General features: G+C 40.8%; 6 protein-coding genes across 9 annotated transcripts in view; 3 read left to right on the plus strand and 3 right to left on the minus strand.

Annotated features, from left to right (window-relative positions):
- Positions 1-3,719, plus strand: part of LOC115770776 — a 34,454-nt gene extending 30,735 nt beyond the window's left edge. For both annotated transcript variants that reach the window (XM_030716195.1, XM_030716196.1), the window contains exons 5-6: positions 49-762; positions 2,805-3,719. In XM_030716195.1, coding sequence (XP_030572055.1) covers positions 49-762; positions 2,805-3,040 — 950 coding nt within the window. In that variant the 3' untranslated portion in view covers positions 3,041-3,719. The remainder of the gene's footprint in view (positions 1-48; positions 763-2,804) is intronic.
- A 72-nt stretch (positions 3,720-3,791) lies between these two features.
- LOC115770778 (syntaxin-18) lies at positions 3,792-5,256 on the minus strand. Its single transcript, XM_030716198.1, has 2 exons — positions 4,170-5,256; positions 3,792-4,108 (listed from the first exon to the last, which is right to left on the minus strand). Exons 1-2 carry the CDS (start codon positions 5,163-5,165, stop codon positions 3,920-3,922), a joined length of 1,185 nt encoding a protein of 394 aa, XP_030572058.1. The 5' UTR covers positions 5,166-5,256; the 3' UTR covers positions 3,792-3,919.
- Positions 5,257-5,297: 41 nt separating this feature from the next.
- On the plus strand, positions 5,298-6,796 carry LOC115770779 (replication factor C subunit 4). Its single transcript, XM_030716199.1, has 3 exons — positions 5,298-5,550; positions 5,618-6,485; positions 6,543-6,796. The coding sequence occupies exons 1-3, from the start codon at positions 5,435-5,437 to the stop codon at positions 6,627-6,629; spliced, it is 1,071 nt and encodes a 356-aa protein (XP_030572059.1). The 5' UTR covers positions 5,298-5,434; the 3' UTR covers positions 6,630-6,796.
- Positions 6,797-6,986: 190 nt separating this feature from the next.
- Positions 6,987-8,180, minus strand: LOC115770780 (transcription initiation factor TFIID subunit 9). Its single transcript, XM_030716200.1, has 2 exons — positions 7,994-8,180; positions 6,987-7,928 (listed from the first exon to the last, which is right to left on the minus strand). The coding sequence occupies exons 1-2, from the start codon at positions 8,142-8,144 to the stop codon at positions 7,342-7,344; spliced, it is 738 nt and encodes a 245-aa protein (XP_030572060.1). The 5' UTR covers positions 8,145-8,180; the 3' UTR covers positions 6,987-7,341.
- A 215-nt stretch (positions 8,181-8,395) lies between these two features.
- On the minus strand, positions 8,396-14,099 carry LOC115770781 (ras-like GTP-binding protein RhoL). 2 transcript variants are annotated; one of them, XM_030716202.1, is made up of 3 exons: positions 13,903-14,099; positions 9,013-9,258; positions 8,396-8,948 (listed from the first exon to the last, which is right to left on the minus strand). In XM_030716202.1, exons 2-3 carry the CDS (start codon positions 9,244-9,246, stop codon positions 8,625-8,627), a joined length of 558 nt encoding a protein of 185 aa, XP_030572062.1. In that variant the 5' UTR covers positions 9,247-9,258; positions 13,903-14,099; the 3' UTR covers positions 8,396-8,624. The 2 variants fall into 2 exon arrangements, with proteins under 2 accessions (XP_030572062.1, XP_030572061.1); XM_030716201.1 differs by having other exon boundaries at positions 13,859-14,099.
- A 2,113-nt stretch (positions 14,100-16,212) lies between these two features.
- LOC115770660 (SAP domain-containing ribonucleoprotein) lies at positions 16,213-17,564 on the plus strand. Of its 2 annotated transcripts, none has more exons than XM_030716026.1 (2): positions 16,213-16,328; positions 16,389-17,564. In XM_030716026.1, exons 1-2 carry the CDS (start codon positions 16,299-16,301, stop codon positions 17,331-17,333), a joined length of 975 nt encoding a protein of 324 aa, XP_030571886.1. In that variant the 5' UTR covers positions 16,213-16,298; the 3' UTR covers positions 17,334-17,564. The 2 variants fall into 2 exon arrangements, with proteins under 2 accessions (XP_030571886.1, XP_030571887.1); XM_030716027.1 differs by having other exon boundaries at positions 16,458-17,564.
- Positions 17,565-17,854: the final 290 nt, after the last annotated feature.

Below are 17,854 nucleotides of genomic sequence, written 5' to 3' on the forward strand. Positions count from 1 at the left end.
TACCCTTTATTAATGTATTATTTTTTAATTAATTTAATCTGTTTCCAGGCTCTAGTGGACACAGTCATGGCAGCGGCCAGTCGACGTACGAGGAGCTGACGAACTTGCAGCCACCACCGACGGTGCTGACGCCGCCGTCGACAATTGCATCGGTGCCGTCGCCGCAACCAACGCCGCACATAACGTTGCCCTCGCCTGAGCAATCGGAGCCGGACTCGACGACGGCAACCTTGCGGCAGTTTCGCAAGCGCTGCGTGGCCAACTGCACGACAGGAGCAACAACACCAGTCGCAGCACCAACGGCAGCAGCTGCAGCACCAACAATGCTAACCACAGCCGCATCGCCGTCGCCCTCCTCGTCGCCGTCCTCGTCGACAATGGAGACGAGCGTAACGCTGCAGCTGGGCAAACTGAGCAGCAGCCATCAGTGCGTGATCTGCGAGAAGCGTTTCACCAATATCATAGCACTTCGCAAGCACCAGCAGCTGGCCCATGATTCGCAGACTTCCATGCCCTGGGTGTGCGGCATTTGCAAGCGTGGCTATCGGAAACGGACCGACATGGATAATCATATGAAATCCCATGAGCCCAAGGGTCGTCCGTATGAGTGCAATGAGTGTTGGGTACGTTTTCCGGAATTCAAACAGCTGGCAATGCACAAGTTCACCGTCCATGAGCTGATCAAACCGCATACCTGCGATGAGTGTGGTAAACAATTTGGTACGGAGAGCGCCTTGAAGACGCACATTAAGTTTCACGGTGGTAAGTTTTTGGGTGCTCGCACGCATGCGGATGCGGTGGCTAACCGGGTGCCGGTTGGATGCTAGCTAAGCTTTACTATAAAGTACATTTACATTGTAGACACATTCATACATACATATACATATTCATACTTAGTTACATAAACATAAATTTGATTAAATTGTAGTATTACTAGAACCAAAAGCTCTTTATTTTGTTTACTAATCTTAACCCAAAATAAACACCATCATCCTTTTTTTTATGCTAACAGTTTACACTACCGTGATTGTTTCCTCGAAAGGTAAAAAGGAAATATGAGCTCAGTGATACTTTTATTTATTGTGAATGCCATGCAAAGCGCCTACTCTTAATATAATATATAGCCTATAATTTTGTTGTTGCCATTGTAATTGTCTTTAAAGTATAAATATGTGAGTTCTATTCTTACGCTCTTGAGCGCATATTATTCAATTCTTCTTTGCGTCTCATTTGTAAACGCTTTGCTCTTAGGCTTTTAGCACTTACTGGCCATGCATTAGAACAAATTATTTTGGTAAAATTGTACTATGCCAAAAAGCATTTTAAAATTAAATCCAGCTTTTTGGAGATTCGATTATAATAGTAAAAATTCATTAACGAATTCTTTTTTTTACTCAAGTGTTACGATAACAACAGATAGTTAACTCCTTCTCAGGCATTTTTTTTTTGTTGGCATAATCGAGCAATTCACGCAGCGCACAGCTTGACAGAAATTTTTCTTAAAGCTAACCCTAATACTGCCCTAATTGCACCCTATACAAGATCATATAGTTTATCCAGAACCAGAACTTTATTAATTTACATCTTCTTAAAGCTTATCAAAAAACTAAGTATTGTAAATCATCGCGAGTTAAATCGCTTTAATTTCCACTGTCAATCAATTTAAATTAACGATCACGTTGAGTTGGGTATCAGCATAAATGAGGTACATGCACTATAATATGATAATCGGGTAGTACCAAGAGTTAAGTATTGTATGCAAATATATTTAGCTTGTATTTGCATTATTATTAGTGGGTTTTGTGTATATAAACAAACAGAAATTAATAATGATACATAGAGACAAAACTAATAAGCGAGGAACACACTATAATTGTAGTTTTTAAAAAGAAATATTCACGTAGTTAGTGTTGATGTGTCAGATTGTTTTGACGTTAGCGTTCGAGAACCTAATTTGTTCAAAACCAGTTTGCACGCCTCCTTTGGATTATGAATTCGCTGCACTCACGGTTAACTTAGTAGACTTGTTAGTATTCTTTAGACAATGTGTTACCCGCTGTTGGATAACTTTGAAAAAACCGTGTGATTCAAAATATTCGTGTTGTTATCCCCTTTACATCCCACATGGTGCGCTAGATATCAAATCAAAAACCAATATACACCCTTTCAAACTGAATTCCTTTTGGGCTCACCTGCACTTGCTGTTAACTGGCTGTTAGCAACATTAGAACATATGTTAAATCGCTGTTAAACTATTTTGTGGTAACAAATGTCTCCAAATGTGTTTCAAAGCTCCTCCAGACACAGCACTGTACCAACCACTTTGTCAACTCACGCTGTTGACCACATGTTAAGAATCTAACTGCCGCTTAGCTACAAACGGAACCCCCAATTGATTTTCTTACAGAAAGCGGCTTCGAGTGCGACGAATGCGGCGAGGCATTCGCCTATATCAAAGAATTGCGCAAACATCGGCGCACCCACAACAGGGAACTATTTTACAAATGCGATTACTGTCCACGCACGTTTCTACATTTTTCGAGTCATCGTGGTAAAGTTTTAGCCAAAAGCTACTAGGCACTGAAATAAAACCTAAACTAAGTAGTCTCCAAATGTAGTGGCTAGTTCTAATTAGTTTAAATCTATTATATATAAATATATATATATTTAGTTATTTAATATTTAAGCTCGATTGCCTGATGATACGCATAACACCTGCACCAGCTTTAGACATTAAGTAGATTTTAGTCATAATATTAAAAATGGAAAAAACATTAATTAACTGAATTTGCTTTCATGTGCAGCACATATAAATACCCACCTGCCGCTGGGCGTATTCCTCAACGATAAGATGCCCAGCAGCGTGAGCAGCAAAATCGAGAATCCTTCGACGCCAGCAACTACCGAGGAATCGCTGCCATTGACGCCTCTTAGCAGTTGCAATGGCAACGGCGGCAGCATCGAGGATTGCCCCGGCTCTGTGGAGCTGGTGGAGAGCAGTGTAGCGCCATCGTTGGATATGATTGTGAATACGCCATAACGATTGTCGCAGCTTTATTATTTGGTTTATCAGGAACCAGGAACGGAACCTTCCTATTACTATTGCTATGTCTAGCGATGGCTTCCATTTTTAAATACACACAGAGAGAGAAAACCCCGCACAACAGCAAAACTGTTGCAGACTGCATTCAATGCACACAACTAGTTGTAAGCCACCACACACAAAAATACTTAGTTACACTTAAGCCTAGATCTAATATCAAAAAATGGGGGATATTCATTGAATGAATGCTATATATGGGTACTACGAAGTACTGCAAAAACAAATTGTGAACTAAAGGTTTGCATATACTTTTTATTATGGAACCTCATTTCAGGTGCAAACTAGATAAAACTAACATGCGGCACAGTTTTAAATATTACACTAATTTAAGACAAGTCTTGGTTACAGACAACCTAACTATTTAGCTGAAGAATTGAATCAGACACTCTGCCATGGGGAAAATTACTTTCGTAACGCATTTTTTAAATAATGGAACTGATGACATTGATTGAACTCTACTTAATTTAGTTTTTAAGACGCCTATTATTATTGTACTTTATTTTCAATTGGTAAATGTTCGGCTCTCTGAGTTCCATTTGAACAAATTGTGAAACACAAACGATTAATTAACTCAAATATCATTTAAAATTTAGTTAAGGCTGAGCTCACTTAATTTGTAACCTTTAGTTATAAAACGAAATAGCGCTAGTGACAACAAGAACTACTACACGAACAGCATTGTTTCTAATTTTTTATTTTTAAATATAAATTACGTAATAAACAAGTTATGTTTTAGAGTGCGATAACAAAAACAATTATGAGTTTTTCACTTTCACATTTTCTTATTAATTTTTTACACGAAACAATTTTTCAATTTCAATCATAGTACCAGTCAAGAAAAAGTAAGGAGAAAGACATGACCAGCAAAAAGAATAAGGACCAGACACGCAAACCGGCGTTGCGCTGCGTCGCCTGACGTATCTGCTCGTTGGCATCCTTGACGTTCTCCGTGGTGCCCACCACGGCGCTCACAATGCGCTCGATATTGTGTTGTTGCAAAGCAACCTGTTAAATAAACATAAATCGGGTCAAAGAGCGTGCAGCTTAAGGATTGGTTTTTGCTCACCTTCTCTGTAAATATGTCCTGCAGCTGTGCTATGTCCACAACGTTCTTTTCAATTTGTTCGACCTCCTCGGAGACGCCCTGCAGCAGATTGTATATATGCACATTTTCCGCCTCGAACAGCTGCATATCCTCGGCGCTTAACACATCCTCTCCGTCGTTCTCTTGCTGCTGCGCAGTCTTCTGAATGTCCTCGTCCAGCGCAACTTTCGCCGAGGAGTCAGCGCTACTTATCCCGGCAGGCCGGCTGCGTTTGCGCGTGCGCGGCTGATGCTGATTGTCTGTGGTCGAGCTGCTGTCCAACTGCGACTCTTCCTGCTCGTCATCCCACTCAGCCCAGCTGTCGTTGTTCCAATCGTTATCCTCGTCTGCTGCTGCCACAGGCGACAGCTCCTCGTTGCTGTCAACGCTGTCATTGCTCAGTTGACGCTTAGTCAGCTTGCCGCTGTTAACGCCGGCTGGACGCACTGGTATCTTCTTCTTATCCGCCGCCAGTTTTAGCAACCTGTATGTCTCTAGCTCGTGCTGTACGCGATATTTTTTTTGATCCAGGTATATCTGCTCCACGCTGTGCAGATAGCTGACCAGCAAATCGAGCACTGCTTCGATGTGCTGACGCTCCTGTGGCTTTCGTTTAGCGCTCTTCCAGTCGCTGCGCATCTTAGCCAGATGCTGTGTGTAGTATGTCACGAACTTCTCCGATTCGCGATCAATCAAATCGCGCTCGGCGTCCGTCATGTGGGTGGCGCTCTTTAGGTGCTGGCCAATGCGCATATAGGCCGTGCGATTCTCGATAAGCACATTCCGAAGCGTTGTTATCTTGTTGCAAACATCCTTTGCCTGTTTGGCAAAGTCATTGTTGCCAGCGGTGGGCTTTGTGCTGATGGCGCCCGAACGTTGTTGCCTGTCCTGTGCTTTGGCTTTGGCGGCCGCCAGCTCAGTCTTGCGTTGCAGTCGCACCGTCATAACGCTGGCCTTAAAATGCTGCGTTATGTCCATGGTACTGCGTTTTTATTTAAATAATTAAACTAACTGAAGCAACAACTCAATTTGTAAATTCCACATCATCATCAACAACGATTGCCAACACTTGCTGACTGATTGAGAGGCTTTCAATAGAACTAGTTCATTTCGTTCGTTTGCCAGCACTGTTGCAATTTAACATGACTGCGAATTCTGTTATTGCCATTTTGAGTTAACATGAGACTCAGCTGTTCCATTCGCGCCAAATTTTTGTTGCGAATTTTAAAGTTGTTTTCCCAAACAAAATGCAGGCGTTTTTAAAAACTGGCAAATCCAGCTCTGGCAACAGCAACACAGACAAGCAGGCAGCCAATACACCCGCTGAACGCCGCAAACCCCCCGCACCATGGGTGGAAAAATAGTAAGTGGCATTTAAAACTCGAGCACATTACAACTGTTGTCAATTTTGCATTAATTTTGCCGCATAGTCGCCCAAGAAGCGTGGATGATGTAGTTGAGCAATCGGAGGTGGTGGCCGTGCTACGCAAATGCGTCGAGGGCGCCGATTTGCCCAATATGCTCCTCTATGGCCCGCCCGGCACTGGCAAAACTAGCACCATTCTTGCGGCGGCACGTCAAATCTTTGGCGACATGTACCGCGATCGCATACTAGAGCTGAATGCCTCCGACGAACGTGGTATCAATGTGGTGCGCACTAAGATCAAGAATTTCGCACAGCTTACGGCAAGTAATGTGCGTCCCGATGGCCGTTCGTGTCCGCCCTTTAAGATTATTGTCTTGGACGAAGCGGACTCCATGACCCATGCAGCTCAAGCGGCACTGCGTCGCACTATGGAGAAGGAGAGTCGCAGCACGCGTTTCTGTCTCATCTGCAATTATGTGTCGCGCATTATTGTGCCCATAACGTCGCGCTGCTCCAAGTTTCGCTTCAAAGCCCTGGGCGAGACACAGATCATTGCGCGATTGCAGCACATCTGCGAGCTGGAGGGCGTGCGCATTGATCCTGATGCTTACAAGTCCATTGTAAGGATATCCGGTGGAGATATGCGACGCGCCATCACCACATTGCAATCCTGCTATCGCCTCAAAGGCGCCGAGCACACCATTAATACGGACGATCTGCTCGAGATGTCTGGCATCATACCGGAGCATTATCTGGAAGATTATCTTGAGGTCTGTCGCTCGGGTAACTACGAGCGTTTGGAGCATTTTGTACGTGAAATTGGCTACTCGGCATACAGCGTTGGCCAGATGATGGATCAGTTCGTGGAGTTCATTGTCCGCTGCGGCTCCCTAACTGACAAACAGAAGGCCATCATATGCGACAAGCTGGGCGTAAGTTCAACGCTGTGGCCCTGTGTATTGGCTTAGCTAATCCTTAGTATTTTTCAGGAATGCTGCTATCGGCTTCAGGATGGTGGCTCTGAATATTTGCAAATCATGGATCTAGGCTGTACCATCATTCTAGCGCTCAAATGAAGTCCGAACTTTACTCACATGATCTTTTCCATTCAAACATTCTCAGAAGCAAAGCATCCCCTAGAAAGAACCGGGCATATTTCCGATAGACTGTTTTTTATATCGGGGAAACCTTAAGTTCACAATTTGTTAAATTACTTTTTACCCATTAAAATTATTGTTTAATAAAAACTTTAACGCTGATACACATTTAAAACATATTTGTATACCCTGTAACAGGCAGAAGTCGCCGTTCCCTTAAAATATATTATAATATTTGTATATATATTTATAATATAGAGGTTCAAGCGTCCGCATTGGCCTTTCGAAGATCAAACAATGAATTAAGTTCTTTTCAACATTGGAGTCAACTACTTTTCGAAGCGGCAGAAAAGTGTGCAATTGTATTTTAGAAAATACTAAATTATTACGCAGTAAAGTATAGACTACTAAAACAATCTGAAGTAATTTTTAGTAGCGCCGTCTGTTGACCATAGAAAGTATATTCAATTGTAGTCAGATATTCGAATGTTCTTTCGATTCCAGTCAGTCTGTCAAAGAGACAAACAATTGAATATATATATAGATACACGTTAGCTAATAAGCTCTACTTTTATAGTCATATTGAAATTGAACAATATAGAAAAGTTGTAGAACTGCCGAAACGTATTATCCGAACAGATCCTTTAAATTTACAAATATATGCTTAATGTATATTTAGACATATATGTTCTCAGTTCGCTGTAAATTCAAATTCCTCCTCCTCGCGTTCCCGCTTTACAGCCACGTTACTGCCACCAATGCTGCCAACGGCTGCCGCATCGCTGTCCACCTCCATTTTCATGTCACTGGCGTTAGGCTCGCTCTTGACCTCCATTGCGGTGACCGTTTTCGTTGCGGTTGTGAATTTGATGACTGGTTTGGGTATGGTAACCACCTGTTGTTTGGACACAATTGAATGTGCGCGCTTGGGTCCATTGGCGCTGGACACCGGCTTCACGACCGTTTTTACAGCGCGTCCCTCTAGCGCGGATTTGGTCATCTTTTTGGGTTGATTTGTTGCGCGCAGCTTGTAGTTGACACCGGTCAGACAGTAGCGATCGGGAGGCAGGCGCAGGCCGCAATGCGGCTTGACGGGCGGCAGTGGCATCGCATTACGCAGTTCGGCCATTTTGGCCAGCACATGACGTGATGGCGGCCCCGTGAAGCTCTTGTCTAGGGTCATCTCAGTGGCAAGGCGCACATCATCCAGATCGATGGTTTTCTTACGCGCGTGATTCGCATATACCTTGGCGTCATCCAGTATGCAGGTCACATAGCCTGAGGTAAAACCAAAATGACTTTCATTTAAAAACAAAGTTGCGAGTTGTAGCTGCGGCACTTACGAAATGTAAATTCGAGCATTTGGTTGACGACGCGCGGCTCGTACTCCTGAATGTTGAGTTCCTTAAGTATGGACATAATAACTTGTGCATCCTTTGGCACATGTTTGATTTGTGCGCTGACTTTGGCTTTTTCAGCCTTTTCACTGCTCATTGTTTATTTTATTCTTGTTTTTCAGAGCTGTTTGCTAAATGTCAGTGTGACCACAGGAGCTTAATGAGAAAATACAAAAATATAAATACTAGAATATACATTACATCGCTTTTGTAACGAGTTGGCAGCACTTTTCCAAATTACCAAATTTGAACCGCGCAAATCAATCGTTTATTATGTATTTGGCTAACCAATTAATTTGAAAACTACTTTTTTTAATGACTAGTTTTTATTGAAAATATATAATACACATTTCTATTCAAACAATTTTGCAGTTAAATTTGTTTTGATTTTTACATAAAAAAAATGCACTTTGGTCGCATACGAAAATAGTTTTCAGACAACTACAACTTAAAATAAGAGCTTAACGTTACATTTTCCTACACACACTGCGAAACAGGCGAATCGAATGCTCGCGAATTAGACAATTACATAATACAATTACGTATAACAATATTTAACATTAGGCATAGGACTTAATTAAAGTATTTTGCACGTTTGCGGCTTCTTTCCTGGTTTCTTCTCCACCGCTCGCACCGCCTCTTCGAACACCTGCGGTAAATTGATCTTCTTCTTCGCTGAACACTCGACCAATTGATGCGCATGTATCTCCTTGCGCAATCGTCGGCCCTCCTGTGTGGTTACAAATTTTTCTGAATTCGGTATACGCAAATCCAGCTTAGTGCCAACCAGAACCACAGGCACATTGGCGCCAAAGTGACGAATTTCTGGCCACCATTTACTCTTGATGTTCTCGAACGAGGTGCGACTGCTGATGGAATAGCATAACAGGAAGCAGTTCGTCTGTGGCAAAAAGAAAAAAGATTAGATAAGAACAGACAAACATTATGCCTGTAGAAATACCCACATTTGGATAACTCAATGGGCGCAGCCTTTCGTAATCCTCCTGACCGGCCGTGTCCCATAGTGTTAAATTGTATTCATTATCATCGACTGTTATGTTGCAGGCATGATTATCGAACACAGTCGGTATGTACTCCTCGGGAAATTCGTTTTGTGTGTAGGTTATCAGGAGGCAGGTCTTACCCACCATGCCATCGCCCACGATGGTTATTTTAAGAGGGCGCAGACTTTTCGACATTGTGCAAACCAACTGAAAATATTAAGAAAGCGGAATCGTCGCATTAATATGATTATATGTGTGTATGTGACATCTTAGTGCGCCGCTGCCTTGCACCATTTGGTGGCATATGTTGAAGCGACATGCGTTGTTTATCTTGCCACACCCACAGCTCACTGCGACCGGAAATCTACTGTGTGTGTATGTGTGTGTGTGGGTGCATTTTCTTCAATTTCGCAGGCCAGGCAACTTAACATCAGACTTAACCGTTACATTTTTATGCAGCGGCTGTTATCAACAGCGCGCTGTTAAGTCATGAACTTCAAATAATTAATCTAATCAGCAAAAGCTTAACAATTTTCATTTTTAAATGAAATTGCACATTGTACAAGCACTTGTGTGTGAGCAAAACAGCAGACGAGGGCATTAACAATTCAATTAAAAGTTAAATAAAACCCGCATAAAAAACTTTACAATGCTACAATTGATTCGATTCTGTGAAATTCATTAGGCATTTTTGGGGCCTGTTGTTGTTTACGCCTTATATAACATGAAAACGTTTGAAAAACTTATGCACTTTCACCAGCCAAACAAAATTTCGTTTCATAAATGTTTCTTTTTTAATTAAAACTGGTTTTCAGTCAGCGTCAACCAAACGAGTTGTTGACCCAAAACATGAACTAGATTTCCCTACAGCATCTCATGTCCAGTGTTAAACAATGTTAAACACACAAATGCTCAATTTGCATTAAGTTACAGTTAGAGTCCGAATCTCTTTCATTCCTCGAATACGCAGAAAACTCATACGAATTCTGGGAAACAGATAACTTAAAATATGACTCACGCCATAAGATTGTCAGTCAATTGGCTGGGGCAACCTCTTATTACAATTATAAACAACCTGATTGAGTGCGAAATGAACAAATCTAAGAGCGGGTGTAGCTAGATGACGACGATCTGATTCTAGTGACTCATCCAAAGGCTGCCAACAGGTCAACCCACATAATACATTATAATACAACGGGCTGCAGTTACAAACAGAAAACCGGTTACATTGACATATGAATTAATAAAGGTCGATCATCGTTTACCGTTCGAAATAAGCATTTTCATTTGAACTTTCGGCTTGTGGCATGCCACAATGCAAACACATTTGTACTTGTAGATATGCAGTTGCCTGATCTTTAACTGCAGCCGCACTCTTGATGTGGCTTCTTGGCGCCAACAGCTGATCTCTCTGGGTTCGCTGCCATGGCCATGCCTCCCCACACAATTAAAGCTAATTGCTGCATGGGCAACCCAACTGGGGTTAAGTGCTCACTTTGTAGTTCCGTTTTTTTATTTGTATTATTTCTTTTTTTTTTCTTTTATCATACATGTGCTTTTTGTGCTGTACAGCAAAAAAGTGATTGCCATTTGGAATTTTATGTTTTACAAGTAGATTGATTACATTAATTTCTTTGCTAATGAATTGAGATTCAAATAATCATAAGTCTGTTTGAATCTTTACTAACTCTAATGCTTATAAATTACTAAATTGCTGCCTACTCCTATGTTACCCAGATTGGCCACAACCTGAGTTTTCCACAATGGTTAAATGCTGGATTTGTGCCAAGAATTATATATGTATTTGTACATATTCATGTGTGTATGATTCATTCAATTACATCTCAGAGAAATTGCACTTGTTGCCACTTGTTAATCCATTTAATTGCTCATTCAAAAACTGTTCGATTACAGCTTTTGGATTTTCTACTCAGGTGTGCTCTGCAACATCTGATCATTCAGAACTTTTGGCAAAATTGCTTAATCAGCTGCCAATATGTATAAATAGCAACAGACCTTGTATAATATGTACATATGTTCAGGTGCACAATACACACTTGCAGGTGTACAATACACAGTGTAATTTATTTGCACGCTAGTCACTAAAACAGCGCCCACATTTGGTTTGTTTATAATAATTTAAAAGAAGCGTCGAACAAGAAACAAGAAAAAAAACGCAATTAAATGCAAAACAAACGCAAGTGTTGTTTATTTATTTTTGTTCTGGTTCGGGTTTTAGTTGTTGTTGTTGTTGTTAATGCTACTTAATGGCTGACTGCTCCACTGGCGGGCGTTTAAGTTTGTTTAGAATTTGCAAAAAAAAAGGGCGGGGGGAAAAGAAAGCAAATTGTTGCTATTTCAATGCGGCTACCTCTTCTGCAACGCGATGTAAAATTGTTGCTTAACTCAGCAATATTATCAAGATTTGCATTAAAGATTGGCAAAGTGTAATTGCCTTCGGTCTAGATCAACTATAGAGTATTATGCATGTGTGTGTGATATGATTAACGGAAATGGACTATCAAAAGCAGACATCGAAAGTGTAAGGCCCGAGAAGTGCTCGCATTGTAATTAATACACATAATAAATTATTTAAACATAATTACGCTTTCATAAAATGTGAAATATACTGTACTGAAAACGACTTTTTTGTTATCGACGCGGGGCAGGGACTGGAGTTGGGGCTGCGGCTGCGTTGGCCTCTTGTAAACTTTACATATCAAGTTACGCCTTTATTATTATTGTTGTTGTTGCTACTGTTGTTGTCGTTATATTCTTGGAACACTTGCCACATTCACACTCTTTCCCAATGCCTTTGTTGCACTCTCTTTCTCCCTCTCTCTCTCTCTCGCTCTCACACACACACACTCACTCCCGCTGGCCAACTCTTTCCCTCCAACTAAAGCACTCGAAAATTGCTTTATACGAATTTATGGATCGTTCTTTGCAATGCTTCTTAGCTTAATCGACTTCATTGAACACACATATATATATTTATATATACTTTAATCTACATAATTCATATATGTATGTATAGTGCATGCCTTATAAGTGAGACACTCTTCACAGCTTCTACAGCCCACTCCTTTGTGCCTTTATCAGCGCTTTGTAATCGCATCGTGCATCATACTATACAATTGCTCATATGCAGCTATGGATGCTGTCACTACAATAAGAATTTCTCCATACAGCCTTTTAAATATGTGCTAGTCATGGGTGTGCAATGGAGCGTACTCTGATTTATATACTAATTATAGTCAAAGCTAAATTATGAGTTGCAGCTGTTTCGCCTCGTTTTTAGTTATAAATATATATTTAAAAAAAAAACTTTTCAAGCAGGCGTAATAGCTGCAAAAACCAAAGAAAGGTCGCCGGTTCGATTCATGGTTTTAAACAGTTTGGTTCGAAGATCGGTTCATAGCAAAATGTAAACACAGCTCATATAGATATCTTAGGATTGGAATTAGCTAATTGAATTACTAATGAAACGCTGATGAAATGATCAAAAATGATTTATTTAAAAATCCCAATTTTTAAGATCAAAGTACTTATTTCCACATTGAACAACCTGCACGACACCAAATCTTTGTTAGATTTCCAACTATATATAAAGAGCGAGTACAGTTGTTCTTACATATATATGGCGTATGGCAACCAGGTAGAAGTTTTGCTATTCTTTTTCGCTGTTTATATGTGTACATGTGCATATGTATTTTGTTTTATGATTTCACGCATGTGTTTTCGTAGTTAATGAACAGATTAGATAAGAAATATATGCATATATGTGTAGGTGTGTGCGATTATTCGTATCTGCTATATAAAAGAAATCAACTTGAAAGTGCGATAAGTGCAACTATAAAGCTGGTTAGCTGCCCGACGAACAACTATATATATATATATATATATATATATATATATATATATATATACTCTCGATATGATATAGGAAAATTTGTTGCGATTTGGTTACGGGATTCACGCCGCACGCGCTGTCAATTAGTTTAATTAATTGAGGTCATATTTTATGGCATAGGTCGTATTAAACTGATTTGCTGTTGATTTGATGGGGATCACTGCCAGTATTGGGTGTGATGTGCTGGGGTGGGTGTTCAGCTGTCACGTACTTGAAGATTTCCTGTGGTAGCACGCACACACACACACAATAGCACGGCCGCTTTGGCCAGGCCAGAACAGGCGAGTTGGCCTTTAATGGCTATGCAGCCATATAATTGTTGTTAACTTAAAATGGTAACGGGCCTAAAACAGTGCGCGCAGCCAGAGAGCCAGACTGGCAGATAAACAGCGAGAGCGGGCTAGACAAAGACGGAGAGTGTGTGGGAGAGCGAGAGAGCAGCTATAATCAAAAAGCTGGTTGGCATTCCAGAGCCATTGGGCGGGCGTATGTGTGAGCGTGTGACGTGAGCGCCATACAAAAGTGACTCAGGTGATAAAGAGGTGATCACGAAAACGATACCAAAAATCGAAAAAGAAAACAGCAGCAACAACAACTACAACAGAACCAGAAGCAGCCGCCGCGTTAGCTCAGAATGCAATGAACAGGTTGCTTGATGCTGCTTTAAGCCAAAACAGTTGCCAAGATGCTTTCTACTGATTATGTTAAAGATGTTTACACAAAAGATACACACACACACAGACACACGCGTGCACAGTTTCAGATACGCAGTTGCACAAGGTCAGCAAAGCTGCCTACATATAATACTAATTATATTATATTGAGTATTGGCTGTGGCATTATGGACAACTTAAAGTTGCGTACAATTGCAACTGCAGCGCACACAGCACGTACTTATAGATACACGTACACGTACTCGTATTCGCACTCGCACTCACTTAGTTTTTGTTAATATATCTGTATATATTTATTTTTTGTTTGCTCTTTGCAACAAATCAATCGAGCGACACGTCCGTCTCTGGCGATGACGTCTGTTGATCAGTGAGCGTATTTGGAAACACAGCGCGCAGCACGAGACGCAACACAAAAACAGCAGCTAACTATAGAGAGCTGGCACAACCGATCGCTCCGGCAGTCGTCACGCAACTGAGAACGAGTATCTGACGGATAATATTGAGTGGCCAGAAGGCGCGGAGAGCGCCAGAGCGCTGCTGCTGCACTCAAAGCAAATGATTTCAACAATAGCGGTCAGTTATTTAAGGAAAAGCACCTAGAAAGCTTATTTAAGTGTAAAGCAAAGTATCGATTAAAACTGCAATAAATTAGGAAATGCATATCTTACGCATTTAAAATTATGAAATTGTATACCCTGTAAGCAATGATAATAAATAGGCAAATCTGCAACCGAAAAATAATAATAAAATAATAATAATATCATACCATACATTTGGTTAAGTATAACAGTAGGTTTTCTAAACATATTTTTTCATTGAGCATCTATTCTTAGTAGATGATAAGATGATTAGATGAGATGAGGCCAATTGAAATCCACTTGCCAGCTCTTGTGATTATGTAAAAGCACACATTAACATTGTTACTCACTGGCACTAAGTATATATTATACTAACCGAATTATTAGTCACAGCTTATTTTTCTCATTTATTATATAATTGAGTTTTGCATTATTAATATAAACCGCAAGCAGAACAAATTAAAGATTTGGTATTATTATAATAATTATATTATAGTCCACTATTTCTTTTAAAAATATAAAAATTATTACTTAATTTTTACCATTCTTATACTTTCTTTTTGGGAATGATATATAGAAAAGGACCTTGCTTATCATTTAAAGCCAGCTTTATTTGTGAGACTGTTATTAACTGTGCATATCTTTGAGACTGACCCACAAACAAAATGCCAGAATATTTTAAATTCAACTAACGAAAGTTACAAAAGTACAACACAAATAGTTATGTATGTTAAACTCAAATGTAATTAAACGCTTAACATACAATTAACATTAAGAATAACATTAACATCAAGAAACGCCTTAAATCCGTAATTGCGTAATCCTATAAGCAGAACGTGAACGCGACTGTCATGACCAATTAATCAACAACTTGACCGCAGACTTCTGCCCGTTTGCGTGTCCGTTAAGTCATTGTAACTGTAATTAAAGCTCCCCCATATACGGCCATAGAATTAGTAAATGGAACAGCCGCAACATAGAATTCACGTTTGCCATCATATAAGGCATTCATTATAATTATCATTGCAGCGGACCTGCCTTAAAGGGCGGCAAACTCTTTTTAAATGCTGACTGGCAAAAGGTTAATGCGTGGGCCGTGGCCTCCACAAAGAGAAGACCGGAAAAATTATAAATAAACGCAAGTATGCTGCAATTCCAATTAGATGCAGCTACTTATGCGCCACATGAGCAACATGTGTGCGTTATGCGTTAAGCGCCAGTATGTGAGTGAGGGTATGTGTAAGTGTGTTTAAGAGAGTGCAGGTGCAGTTGCAGGTCGGTGTCAGTTAAAAACAAAGCAGCTTGGTCGAGTGCAGTTCAAGGTCAAAACTCTGGCATCTATCCTCCAGACAAATACACACACACCCCTTTTTAGTCAGCTGCACTTTCATTTTCCAACAGACACAATCTATATTTCCAACGCATGAGATTTGCTCTCGCGCAGCGAACGGCTAAGAAGCAGGCGACGAGATAATATTGCATGCATTTCCCGTTTCCGGTCGGGGTTTGTTGTGTGTGTGTGGATTGCACGAGTGGTGCTGTATGCCGGTGTTTGCTATTTCTGTACGGCACTCATATTTTATATCTTATCATGTGTACGCCCTAGCTATAGCCAGTATAAGGGTGAGTAGTAGCTGCAAAAGCGTGACAGTGATGATGTGACAAAAACAAATATTATATGTTTCATTTGAACTTTTAAACACATTACAAAAAAGGGCATATCCGAAAATATATCAAACAGTTGAGTATTTAAATCTTAGCGCTTTCATTAAGTAATCCCCGATACAAATATGTATCACAGAGTTGAATATTTAAATCTTAGCGCTTTTATTGCGTTTCGCAACACTCAGTAGCGAGCATACAACATCTCAACACTTACTTCCAGCTTAACAGAATTTATTTTACGCTTGCTGTTAATTAGAGTAAATGTTAATTTCGATGTTTCTTTACAACACTTATACTTCTATTTCATTGTATGCACAATTTTTGTAGAGAGTTGCCATACTGCTAGGCATAACCAATACGATACAAGAAAGAAAAACTCTTGTTTGTGCCGCAAATTTATATAAAAAAACGAATAAAATGCCTGAAAGCGATGTTACTAAGATGAAGGTGAGTATACATAATATAACCCAATCAAGACACAAACAACCCACGCTATACCCAATCCAGGTTGCGGATTTAAAGCGCGAGTTGAAGCTGCGTGGGTTGCCATTGAACGGCAATAAAAATGAATTACAGGACCGCTTGCAAACCGCGTTACTTGAAGGCGACATTTCACTGGAAGACAGTGCTATTGCCGACGCTATTGACGACGATGTCTCTTTGACGGACGAGGACGAGCACAAATTATTGGGTGATGATCACGAGGATTTGCTGCTAAAGAGCCCAGTAAGCACACCTACGGCGACAACAATACCAGAGCTATCTTTACATACGGCAGCAGGGTCAGATTCGCCATCGGAGGCAACCAATGCGTCGCTGCCAGCTAAGAAAATCGTGCTAAAACGCAACAATTCGCAACCGCTAGCGACGGCGGTGACGACAACAACAATAATGATATCGAAGGAAAATGCTGCACCCGAAACAACGGACAGCATACCCGGAGCTTCGGAGTTAGAGGAGAAACCGACAAAAACGCAACGCAAACCAATTGTGGTGGGTGGTGCTGCAACTAAAAGCAAAGACGCGGCAGCATTAGCCGACAAGAAGCTAAGCGAGCTGAGCATACAGGAGCGCTTGGAAATGCGTGCAAAGAAGTTTGGCATTACACCCGATACCAAAGCTGCTGCTGCACCCGCAGCTGCTGTGCCCACGGTTAACAAATCATCTCCAGCTTCAATCAAGGCCAACAAGGGCAACAAGGAGACGGACGAACAGCAAAAGGAGGCTTTAAAGAGACGTGCCGAACGCTTTGGTTGTGTCGTGCCAGAAAAGAGTCCAAAAACCGTTACCGACGACCGGTTGCAAAAGCGCAAGGAACGCTTTGGTGCTACGGTTGGCACATCGACTGTAGCAAGCGATCCAAAGGGCCAAGGTGAATGGGCTGAAAAAGCGCGGGCACGTCTGGAGCGTTTTAAAACAACACCAGCGGCCGTAGCTGATGCAACAAAATAGACGCCAATGTTCTCTAGAAAACCCAGCTCAGTACCCACGCTCGGGCTGTTCTTTTTTTTAAGCCACAATTAACCACCAACAATGCGTGTAGCCGTTAAGCAAGAGTAAATAACTTCAAAGAATATTATTAATTCCATTTATATGGACTTATTTTGAGTATTTAAGTAGCTCTTGTTTCGATTAATATTTCTTTGTATTGCGAAAAAATAAAGATATACTTATTTTTAATGGTTTCTACCCAACCGAAAAGTTTCCCATATTTTTTCTATTAAACAAATGCCGAAAACCCCTTGCACATGTACGATTAACATATACATATGCATATATGTATATGCCTAACAATTTGTAGTCCACGGGCCAAGTCGCAGGCTTGGTAGACATCCAAGCATGGATATTTTTACCAGTTGGTAACTCTGCGGCAGTTTGGGCTTTAATAATTTGACTTGTGCGGTTCGTTGTCCAAGGCTATTTGTTGTCAAAATGTTAGCATAGAGTTTAATTTTACATTATCTTCAAAAACC

The sequence above is a fragment of the Drosophila novamexicana genome, unplaced genomic scaffold (assembly GCF_003285875.2).
Source record: "Drosophila novamexicana strain 15010-1031.04,08,12 unplaced genomic scaffold, DnovRS2.1 tig00004560-arrow-pilon, whole genome shotgun sequence".
NCBI lineage: Eukaryota > Metazoa > Arthropoda > Insecta > Diptera > Drosophilidae > Drosophila > Drosophila novamexicana.

Coding starts and splice junctions, on each gene's coding strand:
- LOC115770778 (XM_030716198.1), bottom strand. CDS start 5,165: ATGGACATAACGCAGCATTTTAAGGCCAGCGTTATGACGGTGCGACTG. Junction 4,109..4,169: donor AGGACATATTTACAGAGAAG/GTGAGCAAAAAC, acceptor TTTATTTAACAG/GTTGCTTTGCAACAACACAA.
- LOC115770779 (XM_030716199.1), top strand. CDS start 5,435: ATGCAGGCGTTTTTAAAAACTGGCAAATCCAGCTCTGGCAACAGCAAC. Junction 5,551..5,617: donor GCACCATGGGTGGAAAAATA/GTAAGTGGCATT, acceptor TTTGCCGCATAG/TCGCCCAAGAAGCGTGGATG. Junction 6,486..6,542: donor TCATATGCGACAAGCTGGGC/GTAAGTTCAACG, acceptor AGTATTTTTCAG/GAATGCTGCTATCGGCTTCA.
- LOC115770780 (XM_030716200.1), bottom strand. CDS start 8,144: ATGAGCAGTGAAAAGGCTGAAAAAGCCAAAGTCAGCGCACAAATCAAA. Junction 7,929..7,993: donor AATGCTCGAATTTACATTTC/GTAAGTGCCGCA, acceptor GTTTTACCTCAG/GCTATGTGACCTGCATACTG.
- LOC115770781 (XM_030716202.1), bottom strand. CDS start 9,246: ATGTCGAAAAGTCTGCGCCCTCTTAAAATAACCATCGTGGGCGATGGC. Junction 8,949..9,012: donor GCCCATTGAGTTATCCAAAT/GTGGGTATTTCT, acceptor TTTTTGCCACAG/ACGAACTGCTTCCTGTTATG.
- LOC115770660 (XM_030716026.1), top strand. CDS start 16,299: ATGCCTGAAAGCGATGTTACTAAGATGAAG. Junction 16,329..16,388: donor GCGATGTTACTAAGATGAAG/GTGAGTATACAT, acceptor TACCCAATCCAG/GTTGCGGATTTAAAGCGCGA.